The sequence below is a fragment of the Apodemus sylvaticus genome, chromosome 4, assembly GCF_947179515.1.
Source record: "Apodemus sylvaticus chromosome 4, mApoSyl1.1, whole genome shotgun sequence".
In the NCBI taxonomy this organism is placed as follows: domain Eukaryota; kingdom Metazoa; phylum Chordata; class Mammalia; order Rodentia; family Muridae; genus Apodemus; species Apodemus sylvaticus.
Genome location: NC_067475.1, coordinates 101,060,249 through 101,074,996, shown reverse-complemented (window position 1 = coordinate 101,074,996; position 14,748 = coordinate 101,060,249). Strand labels below are relative to the sequence as shown.

Here is a 14,748-nt window from a genome sequence, read left to right as displayed (position 1 = left end):
ACAGAGAGAGACAGAGACAGAGAGAGAGACAGAGACAGAGAGAGACAGAGTGAGTGAGTGTATGGGCTTCCAAAGTCAGCATTTTAAAGTCTAATGGATAGCTGAAGATTCTGTATTTAATAATTAGTATAAACTGGCATGAATGGCACTTGCCATTATTATTGCTTAAATGGGAAACTTACCTTTTCATTTAGACATTAAATTAAGCTGAACTGCAAGAATATCACTCCTAGCCTTGTGCCTTCTTTTAAGATGTTTTGTTTCGTTTTTCTTTGTTTGTTTGTTTGTTTTTTAGAGTTTTTGCCTGCATGCTAATATACATGGGCCTGTTGCCCAAGGAGGTGTCAGTAAGAGGCATCGATTCCCTGGAACTGGGTCAGCTGCCATGTTGTTGCAGGGAACCCAAGCCAAGCCTGCCAGAGCAGAAAGTGTCCCCAGCCCGAGCTGCCTGTCATGCCCAGCCACTGGGGTCTCTAAGTCTCAGTCACCTACTGTAGTCTCACCAGTGGTAGATACTCTAGTCTGTTATCTTCAGACTTGAGAAATGTGTAGATCATCTTCAAGATAATAGGTTACTGAGTCCCCAGGATCAGATAATTTATACTACTGATTTTATAATACAATATGAGCATTAAACAAGATAAAAAAAATACTGTGGCTTATAACTTTGTATGAGTATAAAATCAAAATGGCCAGGCATGGTGGGTCATGCTTTTAATCCAGCACTAAAAGGGCAGAGGCAGGGGGATCTCTTGAGAGTTTCAGATGACCCAGGGCAAAATAGTGAGACCCTGTCTCAAAAAAAAAGAAAAAAAAAAAGAAAAGAAAAGAAAGAAATAAAAAGTAAAAATAAATCTACAAATTATAGATTTAAAAAAAATTTCTTTACAGTTTTTATTACCCCTAGATTTGATATGACATGGTATCCTGACAAAGTCTTTCACCAGTTGCCCACAGTATGAGTCTAGTCTACTCTTTGCCTTTCAGCACGCCTGCCAGTCTCCTCTTTCACTCTGTTTCCACGCAGTGCCCACCAGTGACACTGCAGTGACCGTATCAGTCAGGGCTCCGGTTGCTTTATATTCTCCTGTTAGCACTCTGGGAAAGTGTTTGGTTAAGGGTATTGCTGTTGATGCAAACCCTGGCTTTGGGGGTGGGTAGCGGTCGCATTTGTCTGGTGACTCCGCCTCTCTCAGGTCTCGCACCTATAAAATGATGACTAGAAACAGAATTGCTCTCTGGGTTTAGTGAACACAAGGTTCAACACAGCCTGGCGCTGACATGTTCTCTCACTTGCTTTCCTCTCATTCATAAATGACAGTGGCTGTGGGCTCATCCTTAGGATGCTGCTGCCTGAAGACTGGCAGCGCTGCAGGGCCCCCGCCCTGCCCCACCTCGCCCCGCCCAGCTTCGTGTGCCCTGCACTCGAGTTGTTATATTGTGGTATTTTCACTGAAGTTTAAGTAGTCATCATTTTAACTATGTAACCACATAGTTAATCTATATAGTACAGATATAGACTATTTTATCATTAAAATTTGTCATACTTTATTTCGCATATGTGCAGGGGTTTGTGTGTGCTGAGGGACTGTGTCCTGTTTCTGAGTCCCAGGGATTGAACTCAAGTCATCACACTTGGCAGCCAGCCGCTTTCCCTGTGAGCCATCTCTCCTGCCGAGGCTGTTTTACAGGAATGCTGTGTTGTTGTTAGACTGAGACTGACTGCCCAGTGCCTCGGGCAATGCTGGGGACCTGGTGAAGCCTGTGCGTGCACTTGGACCCCTCCTCTGTGCTTCTGACCGGATCTGGCAGGATCCTGGTGCTTCTTTCACCTTCTGCTACTCTCATGATTCTGGCCGGTGCTGGTTTTCCCCTCGCAGGAAAACCCCATTCTTACTCTTCGGGTCGTCCAGCCCATCCTGAAGCTCTTGGCCACCGGAAGAGTTTTCGAAGGCAGTTAGACACATTTACACTTGGGCTGTTGGGAGTCTGCCCTGCCCAGGTTGCATCTCCTGCCTACTCCCCTTATCTTTTCCCAAGTCACTTACAGACGCACCCATTAATGTCCATTCTCCTGCAGATCGTGTAAACAAAAGGTGATTGTCCTCTGCAAGGTCCAGGTTAAAGGAAGAAGCAGCTGGCCTGTGTTCTCGTGTTTCCTGAGAAATAGTGGCCTGTGAGCTTGGGTCTCCGATGTGCAATGCTTGTGTAATATATTCTGTCCAATGGCTTGAAGTAAACACTAACTTGTGTTCATTTCTTTTTGAAAGTCTTTTTATGTTCATCACTATCATTTCATCGTTAATCATTTTCAGGTATTATTACATCTAGCTCACAATTTAAATCATCTAAGTCAGCAAGACTGTTTCTTATTTTCAAGAAACAGTCCTTGATTACTGCACAGTGTGACACGTCAGGGAAGTGTTCCAGAACTGCTTGAGCTCCTTGGAATGTAGGTTATTAGAACTGTAGACTGGGCTGTCTATTAGAAGAAAGAAACAACTTCTTAGGTGCTGTGTCTCACTTCCACCCCTGAGTAAGGATAGAAAAGAATTTCTTCTAAATAACTTCTATAATAAAATTTCATAGTGTGGCCATCACAGCCAAAAGAAAAAGTAAAAAAGAAAAAAACAAACAACAACAACAACAACAAAAAAGAAAACCCACCCAATGAAATGTGGATTTTTGTATAAATCAGTGGGCGTTTATTTCATTTTGCTGATTACTAATGCTGTTTGTTTTCTCCTAATAATTTGCAGGTTTGATTTTACACATAAAAAGCAGTCAGGTGGTGCCGGCCAGTTTGGAAAAGTAATAGGGGTGCTGGAACCCTTGGCCCCAGAGGACTACACTAAGCTGGAGTTTTCCGATGAGACGTTCGGGTCCAATGTTCCCAAGCAGTTTATCCCCGCTGTTGAAAAGGTAACGCTGACGGAGGCAGGCGGCACTTCCCTCCGTTTGAAGGCAGGCTATTCGGTATTAAATTACACTTGCGGTCTGTCATGTTTGTCTCCCATGGTTCCTTTTAGTTAACCATCTTCACGGGACTGTCTGGCTTTCCAGCTTAGACCCTCCAACTCAGTTCATGTGCTCTGCTAATCACATGTATAATCTCTCTTCATAAGCTGATACCACCACGCTGATTATAGTCAGACATTACATTTATAGTGTCCTTAGGGGGTCATGAAAGTTCGTGTGTGCTGTTGGAGGAACGCTCTGTCGTGCAGAATCCCAGCACCTGGGTGTGGCTCCTTACTAAGCATCTGCTGCCGCTGAGTGTACTCCTTGGTAAAGAGTGTTCAGAGATAGCTTGTTTCTGAGACAGGGAGTCTCTATGTATCTCCGAATGGCCTCAAATTCAGAGATATGTCTGTGCTTCCTTTTTAAATTTGTAAATTGGGAGTAAACTGTGCCCTTCAAATATATTGAGGCCAGGTAAGGCTGTATGGGGGGAATTGCACAGAGCAGGACGCACACGAAGGCCCGTGCTGACTCTGCTACCAGCTGCTGTCACTCTAAGAAATAGTTTGTTTCGTGAACAGCAGGTTATAATTTTGTTTTCAGTGGTAATAGCATTTTTTGGTAATGTATTTTATTTGGTTTACTTTTATTTTAAGATAATACTTTGCCATTCACACACTTGTAAATATCAGACAACTCTAATTCACACAAGAGAAGAATTTACATAGTTTTCAGCATACATAATGAATAATTTTGAAATGTCAGAAACATAACCCACTGTGTGTAGCTGTGTGACTGAAATGGGAGTTCTATAAGTATTCAAGTGACTGAAAATGAATTGCAAACTTGTTAGCTGTATTCTTTAAATCTATGCATTTTTTTTTGGTACATCAGTTATACCTCAATGAAGCTGTCTTTTAAAAGATGAGTTGCATTTTGGAAAATGAAATTCCCTTTAATTCTAACAACAATTCTAACTGTTGTTAAGAACAGCAATGTTTTTATGATGTGGTTTACATGATGCTATCTGCCAGTAAGGCAAAGCAGTAATGGACCTATGACAGGGACTCAGGACACAGCTAGTGCTTATACATAGATTGTAAGGATAGGGGCCTTAGTTTGCCTTTCCTCCATTTTCTCATTCTGAAATTAAGGTTCTGCTGTCTCTGTAAGGGGGCGTGAGCACTAAGTCAGTCCTGAGGTTGACATTACGGGACGATGATGATGAGCCCTTAGCTTCCTGTTCCAGCCAACTCGCACCTTCAGATCCTGAACTTCTCTGCAGAAGTGCTCGTCTAAATGCCAAACTTACTCAGAAATATTTCGAGAGGTGAAAGACAGCATGTGTCCTAAGAACATTACACTTCTGAGCAGTAACCTCTTTTGGCATTTTGGGCAATACTCTGCAAGTGAAATCTCATTGCAGTTACATTCATTCGTTGCTAGGGGTTTTTGGATGCCTGCGAAAAAGGCCCTCTTTCTGGGCACAAGCTGTCTGGGCTACGCTTTGTTCTGCAAGATGGAGCACACCACATGGTTGATTCTAATGAGATCTCTTTCATCCGAGCTGGAGAAGGTGCTCTTAAACAAGGTATGTAGTGTGCTAGTGGACTCTGTATCTGTCTTCCTTGGGAGACCATCCTGGTCTCAAAAGCAGTGCTGTTTGTCTTCCCCTCCATCAGGACTTGGAGGAGCATAGGAGGTAAGGACAAACACAGAGTATTTGAGCGTGAGAGGACATGACTGTGTTCTCTTTCTTGCAAAAATAAAAGCTTTCCCTGTTCTAAATTATCTGGGTATTTATTTTTAATGTGTTTTGAGTTCATATATAATGTAAAGTTCTACTTTCAATAGAGGAGACAAATGCTCAGAACTTTAAGAAGTATTTTAAAGATAAATTAGTCGTGTTATTTTAACTGATTTATTTAAATGTCAAGGAGCTCATACATTTGTAAGTAATTTTTTTCAAATATCACATTTTAAACTGTTAGGCATTATTATGAGAATGGAAAAGTGTTTTGGAAGACTTCAGTAAACTTTATCCATAATATAGACTTCCTGCTAAACTGCTAAATCTGCCTTGCATTGGCTCACACATCATGCATTTATTGACAATGTGAACTAGAACTCTGAGACGTTGTGGGCAGGCAGAGTTGATTCTTTTTATTAATTCAGGGGAAATAAATGACAGCAAAGCAATTTGACATGAAATTTACCCAGCAAAAGAACTTCACAGTTACCCCAGAGTCAGAAATTCATTTTCTTTGCCTCCTTATCCATACCTTGTATTTGTCAATTCCTTAGTAATATGTAAAAGTATCTTTACATAATAAAATTGATTCACTTAACAGTTCAGAAACACTTCCACCAAAGAGTTGAAATAGGGAGAAAATTAACTTCTTGATCTTGTTTTTGTAAGCATCCTGTGCGTCAGAATTCTATTGGCTCTTAGGAAACGTGAGCTGTGGGACGTTTGGTCTTAGTTTGCATCTCTGCTCACTGTTAGGCCATGGCTGAGAGGGCTGCTGGTGTCTACACTGGGTTGTCAACTCCTTATTTTATTAAACTTAGTAGTTATAATCTCATTTTCTGTTGTAAAAAGAAAGAGTGACCTCCGTTTTCTTTCTGTCTGCTGTGTATTAAACAGGCTCTGTAGTCATGGGGTAGGAATTTGGTCTGAAGAAAAGAAAATGAGGTGGATGCTATTGAGCATGACTGAGGTTAGAACACCCACCTTTGACCTTGAAATGTTCATTAATTTAATATATCTTAAGTTAAAAAATTATTAAGTATCTTATCACTTTTTAGAAATGTCATTGAATTAAAAAGCACCAATTGTTTTAGGCTGGTTCTTGACTAGAAGTTTGTAACTTTCATGGAAGTAGAGATTCAACTGACATGATTCCATCCTTTCTAACTCTTCCTATATCTAAATATAAATAAATATAATGTATGAGCCCTAATATGCACATAGACCATAGAGAATGTCATTGAGCTATGTGTAACTGCACAGTGGACGTGCAAGGAAGTCAGATTAGAGCTGAGAGAGCAGGCTGTGCAGATGGGCCAGGGTTTGCATGAGAAACCGCTTAGGAAGCAGGCTGTGCAGACAGGCCAGGGTTCGCATGAGAAACCGCTGATTTGGGTTCTTCACCTCACTATTTCTTCCTGATTAAAGCCAAAAATATATGGGACTACCTTTTATTCACAAATAAATGTAAATATTTGTCAAAAATAGAATGTAATTTTCCAAAGAAAAAGGCATTAGATTTGGAATAAAAATGAAGATTGATTTTTATAGTCCTAAGAAAGAGGATTCCTTTGGCTGGAGAGATGGCTCAGGGGTTAAGAACACTGACTGCTCTTCCAGAGGTCCTGAGTTCAATTCCCAGCACCCATATGGTGGTTCAAAACCATCTGTAATGGGATCTGATGCCGTCTTCTGGTGTGTCTAAAGACAGTCACAGGGTACCCACATACATGAAATAAATACATAAACCTTAAAAAAAAAAAGAAAAGAAAAGAAAGAAAGAAAAGAAAAGTGGATGCCTTCAATCCCATCAGAGACAGGCAGCTGTCTGAGTTTGTGGTGGCCAGCCTCGTTGTCTACAAAGCAAGTGGGAGAGCCAAGCCTACACAGAGAAACGCTGTCTCAAGAAAGCAAAACAAAACAAATTAATATTTATTCATTGATTTTTGTTTGGTTGGTTGGTTTGGTGTCCCCCCCCCCCCCCCCCCGAGACAGGGTTTCTCTGTGTAGCCCTGGCTGTCCTGGAACTCACTCTGTAGACCAGGCTGTCCTCAAACTCAGAAATCTGCTTGCCTCTGCCTCTCAAATGCTGGGATTAAAGGTGTGCGCCACCACCACCTGGCTTATTTATTTATTATTTATGTAAATAAATAAAATTAAGTACAGGAAGTTCTTGCCAAACAGTACAGAATTGATCTGTCTGTCTGTCTGTCTGTCTATCATCTGTATCACTGACTGCCTTCTGAGGGCTTCTGGGTAAGAATGTTGCTTCTAACAGAGCTTGGTATTAGAGTGCCTTATACTTAGTTATTGTGTCTAGTATAAAGTAAAACATACTAAAATATGTGACATAGTATCAAAATTAGGAGATAGTTTTGATTTTTATGTATTACAATTTAAAACAAAATTTAAACTTGCCTCAAAGATCAGTCAGTGATGTAACTTAAAACTGAAATGTGACCCTAAATGTTCTTGGTCTGGTTTGGCTCTGTAGCTGTGAGCTGCTATAACCTCCAGAGAGAACACCATGCTTATTTTCCCAAACACTGGGCTTCCAAGCATTCTAAACAGAGCCAGAGCCATGCCTTCACCTCACTAACCCGCAGTCTGTTCTTTGGGATCTCTTGTCATTCCATGCCAGGGTTTGGGCTTTCTTTTCTCCTGGCTGTGTACAAATAGGCCCATCACTTAAACCTCTCCAGACTGCCTGGGAATATTACTTGGAAATTTACCACCTGTATGCGCTGTGTGTGTGTGTGTGTGTGTGTGTGTGTGTGTGTATGTGTCTGTGTGTCTATGTATACCTACCTACCTTTAGGCACAGTGAATACAGCGTGTGTGTGTGTGTGTGTGTGTGTGTGTGTGTACACACCTACCTACCCTTAGCACAGTGAATACAGTGTGTATGTGTATGTGTACACCTAACTACCTACCTACTTTTAGCATAGTGAATACAGTGTGTGTGTGTGTGTGTGTATGTGTGTACACCCACCTACCTACCTTTAGCACAGTGAATACAGCATGTGTGTATATGTGTGTGTGTGTATACATACCTACCTACCTACCTACCTTTAGCATAGTGAATACAGTGTGTATGTGTGTGTGTGTGTACACCTACCTACCTACCTTTAGCACAGTGAATACAGTCCTTCCTGTTATATTGCTTTTGACCTAGAGTGGTAACATGCCACTTACTTCCCAACATGTTTGCTTCAGTTGTTGCCCAGAAAATTTACTGATTCCTTGTGTGTGCTCTGCTATGTTGAGTGCATGAGAGTCTTGAGGGCTCCAGTGCTGTGAAGAGACATAACATCATGGCCACCCTTACAAAGAAAACATTTACTTGAGGCCAGCTCACAGTGTCAGAGTTCCCTGTGAGCTGAGCATTCAAACCGAGTACAGGAGCCATGCCTATTCAAACCACCGCATCGTACAGTCACAGCTCTAAGGTCACATCGTACAGTGTGACCTTAGAGGTGAGAACTGAGATTCAGAGAAATTCATTTCATAACTCAGGCTAACATGCTAGTTTAGTGGAGCTTGAAGTTAAACCTGGACTAGTCCTAGCCCTTAACCACCTCCTCATCCCCACCTAGCCCTGGCCTTCTGACACTACTGCTTTACTAGTGGATTGAAGTAGAGACTCACCAGTATTTCTGTTGCATAGACTTACCTTGAATTAGGTATTAGAATTTATAGGTAATTTTAAGAGTGCTATATTCAAATACTAAAACTTTGCATAAATGGCATAGAACCTTGAACATCTCTGGAGTTTGATACCCAGTTGAGGTCCTGGTGCCAATCCCTTCCTGGTACTGAGGATTACGTTGCTACTCCGACAGCGACTGCCTCAAATCTGTAGTGTCTTTAGAAGTGACTGTGAATATACAGGAATGGCTGCTAATTCATTTCTTATGAACAAACTGATGCCTCTGGGAAAGCTATGGTCATTTTAAAATAAAATAGCTTCTGAGTTGTCTTTCCTGTGTTTTGTTTAAAACCTTTTATTTGGGGACAGTGCAGCCAGTCTGAGGCTAAATATTCTGCTCGAGCACCGCTGTTTAATGTTTGTAAATACTTGAAGTGTAAATATTTGAAGTTTTATTTTACTTTTTCTGTAAATGTTAGTATTTGTAACTAAAAACTGTAGTAGTTGTGTATTAGATGGAACCAAAAAACATACAATGAGTTTCATGTTAAAGTGGTTGTTAACATCTAGTCTGATATTTTTTTAGTTATTTGTGAAGAAACTTAAGACCTGGACAGATTGTTTTCACAAGAATCAAACAACTTGTTAGAGATAGGAACTAAAAGCCTGAGTCTTAGTCAGGCAGTGAAACTGGTCAGCCTAGAAAAAGAGAGACTTCCCAGAAGGGACTTGACTCCTCTAAGCACCCTCTCCTGCCCTGTGATGAGGTTGTGTGTGTGTGTGTGTGTGTGTGTGTGTGTGTGTGTGCACGCGCGCGCTAAGGACCAGTAAGAAAGAATGGGTTTATGTTGGTCTCACAAGTGAGGATTCCAGAGAGACCAATTAGCGTAGCCTCATAGTTTATATAGTCAGACTTGATGATTGATGTTTTCTCTGCTCTGTAGTTTAATGAGCTTTAAGGAATTTTTCAAAAGCATGCTAATGGAAATACACCAGAGTGAAATGTTATCTCTTTGGAATTTTCACATAGATAACTGTTAACATTACTATAAAAAGAAAACTGAGTCCTGGGGAGCTTTAAGCTTATCATTTTGTACCCTTGGGAAAGTGCCATCTGTCTCGTGGAGAGCTGGAGAGAAGTTCACTTTAGTAACCAATATGCTTAACTTTTCTTTTTCTTTTTAAACCTAGCCTTGGCAAATGCCACATTATGTATTATTGAACCTATTATGTCTGTGGAGGTTATAGCCCCAAATGAGTTTCAGGGAGCAGTGTTCGCAGGAATTAACCGGCGCCACGGAGTGATCACAGGGCAGGATGGGATTGAGGACTATTTCACTCTGTATGCAGATGTAAGTATGTATTGATAGTCTCACGGGTTTCCCTCACACTGTAGCTCAGGCTAGCCTAGAGCTCACAGGCTGGCGCCTCCGCCTCATGAGGTTACCCCTCTGGGGTCACTTTAATGAGCCACAGAAGGTAATCAGTTAGCTTTGGCTTTGGAAATTGAGGAGCAAACTGAAACATTTGCTTTGTAGCTTGGAGCTTCTGCTTTGTGGCCATTTGTGTAATTTTCTGTGAGAGCAACTTCTAAGTGCAAAAACTAAACATAGGATTCTTAATATCTTGACTATATATATTTTGGCAAATTTGTTGTTTCATAGGTATATAGTTATTTTTTCTCATTTTAACTTTATTTGTGTAGCTGCTTTATTGTGTTATAAGGCTAGTATTTAATTCCCCGATCTGTGCCTGTCTTAACTTCAATCTCACAGAGGAGACTCACAAGGAGGTCACTTTATAGATAGCCTCTAGAAAGATGTTGTCAGTGTGTCATGTAAGTACGCAAAGGAGGGCTTGAGTGCAGCTCCGTGGTAAGTGTGCACCCAGCATTCATGAGCCTCTGGGTTCTGTGCCCAACATCACACACACACACACACACACACACACAGTGGAAATGCAATAACATTTTCCCAGAAAAACCACATGTGAATGTGTGACCTGGGGGTAGTGTGGGGCTAAGAAGGGAAGACCATCATTGGTATACACTCTGAGTAGAAAGGTTTGGTATAATCATACCTGTCAAAATAATTTTAAAATAGGCTTTCCTGTCTAGGATAAGACAGAAGTTGCTCTGGCTTTTGCATCTTTTAAACTTAAAATTATCAATAGAAAGCTAATTGTAAGGTATTAAATTGATATATCCCTGCATTTTCCTCAAACATTTTTTAATAAATGGTGCTAAAATATTCTTTTATGTTTGTTTTTAGGTTCCCCTAAATAATATGTTTGGTTATTCCACTGAGCTTAGGTCTTGCACAGAGGTAAGCAGCTTTAAAGTGAGTTACACTTTACTTAAGTGCTCTTCAGAAGGACTGTGCACATCAATTACATCCTGGCTTACATGAACAAACACATCTCTCTCCCTCTCCCCCTCCCTCTCCCTCCCCTCTCCTCTCTCTCGCCCCCCCCCACCCTTTCTCTCTCTCTCCCCCTCCCGCCCCCTGTAGGGAAAAGGAGAGTACACAATGGAGTACTGCAGATACCAGCCGTGTTCACCATCCACACAGGAAGAGCTCATCAACAAGTATTTGGAAGCTACAGGTCAACTTCCTGTAAAGAAAGGGAAGGCCAAGGGCTGACTCTCCGCTCTTTGAATACTGACTACCTGACTGCCAGACTTAGGACTGACGGAGTCGGGTGGAATGAACTGATGGCGGAAACAAACTTGGGAGCCTCTGCTGGCTCAGGTCCAGGAGCTCTTCTACATACACACGCAAAGGACAACTATGTGTACTTAAACTGTATTGACTATTTTTATTATTTAGTAAAAGACCTTAAATAAAATTATATTATTACTGAAGTATATTTAATATTATTTAAGGGAAGAAGAGAATAATTTTCAGCTTAAAATATAAATTTACTTTACTTTTTTTTTTTTTTTTTTTGATATAAGGGCTATGTGTATAGCCCAGGTTGGCCTCAAAACTCACGCTCCTCTCACCAAGTGGTAGGATTGTGGGCATGCAACACCGTGCACATGTATGTACACCCGTGGTTTTATGTGTGAATGTACATGCCAGAGATTGTCTTTTGTAGTTGCCCTCCAGTTTAATTGTTTGAGGTAAAGTCTCTCACTAAGCCTGAAGCTTGTGTGTTGTTGAGCTGAATGTCCCAGTGATCCTCCTGCCTCTGCTCCCCAGCCCTGGGACAACAGGCGTGTGCCAAGCCCAGCTGTTTTCACATGGGTTCTGGGGACTGGACTCAGGTCCTCGTGCTTGCCTGTCCAGCCTTTTACTGACAGAGACACCTCTTCAGCTCTCTTTTTTTAAAAATCATGTAATGTGACCTACAGAGAAGCTAGGAAAACAGTGCAGAAGCCACATAGCTTCTGCTGCTTCTGTTCCAGAGGCAACAGTTTTCAATGGTTTGTTTTTTGCATTGTCTCTGTGGCATACATTGGTATTCTAAAAGTTGCTCTCATAGGCTATGAAAGTAAATGTTGTACCTCATAATATTTCGTGGGTGTCTTAGTGTTTCTATTCCTGCACAAACATCATAACTGAGAAGCAAGTTGGGGAGGAAAGGGTTTATTCAGTTTACATTTCCATGTTGCTGTTCATCACCAAAGTTAGTCAGGACTGGAACTCAAGCAGGTCAGGAAGCAGGAGCTGATGCAGAGGCCATGGAGGGATGTTCCTTACTGACTTGCTTCCCCTGGCTTGCTCAGCCTGCTCCCTTATAGAACCTAAGACTACCAGCTCAGGGGTGCACCACCCACAAGGGGCCCTTCCCCCCTGATCACTAATTGAGAAAATGCCCCACAGCTGGATCTCACAGAGGCACTTCCCCAACTGAAGCTCCTTTCTCTGTGATAGCTCCAGCCTGTGTCAAGTTGACACACAAAACTAGCCAGTATAGTGGGGTATCATTTAATGAGGCTTTCTGTTTAAAAGAGAATCATTATGATCTTACTAGAGCACTTCCAAAGTTTTTGTTGGGCTATGAAATAACTAAAGATGGCAAGTGGCTTCTCCCAATGTATAACCACCCCTGTGTTAGGGTACAGAATTGGTGCGGTCTTGTATCAGAGAAGAACAAGGCGTTTACTTATGCTCTCTCTATTTGTATTCATAGATTCGGATAAAATAGGAATTGCAGAGTCGCTTGCTGCTTCATCATTGTGATAGAGGGTTGTTCAGTTCGAGTCATCAGAGTTTGGTCTGTATTGTATTCCTTAAGATTAAGAAGGAACAAATGTTAAGATTCTGTTTTCAGAATAAGGTGGCTTTTCTTAGGCTGTTCTGTATCCTTTTAGGAATTTTTTACCCTCAAACCACTGATGCCACATACATACCCTAGTCTGTTATACTTACTGCATAAAACTAGATAATAGATGAATTGTTGTTTCCTATGGGGTGTTTGGCAGACTCTCCTATAACATAGACTAGCCTTGAGCTCTCTATCTTCCTCGGACCACCTCCTGCCACCTCTGATTGCCATGTCAGAGGTCTGCACCAACTTTTACAGAGTTTTTGATTTGTAGACTAATTTTAGGATAAAATTGGATGGCCTGCTTTTAAGTTAGATGCATTATCTAATCTAATTTGTATGACCCTGTAAATGCTGTGTCATAACAGGAGCAAACAGACAGAGATAGTAGATTCTTTGAAAACCGTGCAGTCATTAAGCTTTCAAATAGATACTGTGGTCCCAAGTGTTCAGTAGCTCCATGTCCTTATGAATGTCTGTGGCTACGCCAGAGCTTCAAGCCGGGGGAGGGGCTTGCTTTAGGTACTATGAACATATTCTCAGTAAAGAAACAGTCTCACAGAATATAATGCAGTCTCTGGATATTGAGAATAATCAGAAAAGTGGGCAAAATTTAGTGTGTTTTTAATTTGCTAAATATTCCGAAGGTAGAGATAGGTAGATCTCTGTGAGTTCAAGGCCAACCTGGTCTACATGGTGAGTTCCAAGCCAGCCAGGGCTATACAGTGAGACCTTGGAGACAAAAAGGTGGCAGTGGGAAAGAAGTTAAGTTATAATAAGTATCCTCAGTATCTAATCCATTAGTGACATGTCATAGGCAATGGCGTGGGCCCACATGGGAGTGTGTAGAACAGGATCTCGTAAGAACAGATCCAGTAACAGGGCCACTTCTGCTGCTAGCTCGTTAGGTTAGTGATGGACGGATGGTAAAGACCAGCCAAGTAGATAGCATGGAAAAGATTAATGTGGATATTAATAAATGAGGATTTTTATGCCACTAGTATAGTTTTAGCTAATTTAAAGAAAGTGTTAGCTCGTGTTGGGGAGAGGCCACACCAGAGGCCTCACTAGCGGCTGCTGTGTGGTGGTACTCTCCTGACTCACTTAAAATTCTCTGGAGCTTTCAGTGAGCACCCAGTTCCATCTCCAGATAGCCAGGCTCCCTGGACCATTTCTGGTTGATTCCAGCATGTGTTTGATGTTAAAGATCACCGCAGTGTCACCTGCTCATAGGCCCAAGACATGGAATTATTTTTTTTTTGTTGTAATTCTAATGTATAATATTCTTTTGTGTGATAGCACATTTGGGCTATTGTCCTGTTAGCTGATAACTGACATTAAAGGAATACATTTGAGTTTTCTCTTATTCTTTTTCTCCCTGCTTAATTGTGTAGCTTGTCAATCAACAAAATTTAATCAATTTTGAAAATTAGGAATTTTTGCATTTAGTATTTTAACATATGAATCTTTAATTTGACCCAGCCACCAGGAAGGAGTGAATTGTGACATGTTGGAATTATCCCATTGCAGAAGGTAGCTCTTTACATTGCTGAAATGATACATTGTTGAATCAGAATTTTAAGTCTTCAGCTAATTTTGCAATGTTTCACTGCAGTTAACAACTCGTTCTCCCAGAAATTCCAGGCATAGATCAGGGAGCATGGTGGCTGAATCTTGCTCAAAGTCAGAGAGGGTCACAGAACTGACCAGAAGTTTCTAAACTGAGAAAAATCAGTTTAGGGAAAAAAAAAAAAAAGTATGGTGTCTTGAAGGACTGACATTCAAATCCAAGTATAGACATTTAAACTGACCTTCAAATGAACTGTCTTAGTGTTCCTTTGCTGTGAACAGCCACGGCAGCTCCTATATGAGAAGGCATTGATTTAATTGGAACTGGCTTCTAGTTTCAGAGGTTTGACTCGCTGGCATGCTGGGAGCGTGGCAGCACACTGGCAAACTAGGTACTAGAGAAGTAACTGAGAGTTCTTCATCTGGCTATGCAGACAGCAGGAAGAGAGAGGGGCTGGGCCTGGCTCTGGCCTTTGAAACCTCAAAGCCCCACCCCCAGTGACATACTTCCTCTAGCAAGGCCACACCTCCTAATGCTTTCAAATAA

The 14,748-nt window shown here is 41.3% G+C and overlaps 1 protein-coding gene across 1 annotated transcript in view; it reads left to right on the top strand.

Moving 5' to 3' along the window:
• Gfm1 (G elongation factor mitochondrial 1) overlaps positions 1-11,223 on the top strand; it is a 46,990-nt gene extending 35,767 nt beyond the window's left edge. The window contains exons 14-18 of the mRNA XM_052180388.1: positions 2,760-2,922; positions 4,408-4,552; positions 9,552-9,712; positions 10,631-10,684; positions 10,871-11,223. Coding sequence (XP_052036348.1) covers positions 2,760-2,922; positions 4,408-4,552; positions 9,552-9,712; positions 10,631-10,684; positions 10,871-11,002 — 655 coding nt within the window. The 3' untranslated portion in view covers positions 11,003-11,223. The remainder of the gene's footprint in view (positions 1-2,759; positions 2,923-4,407; positions 4,553-9,551; positions 9,713-10,630; positions 10,685-10,870) is intronic.
• The last annotated feature ends 3,525 nt before the right edge of the window (positions 11,224-14,748 follow it).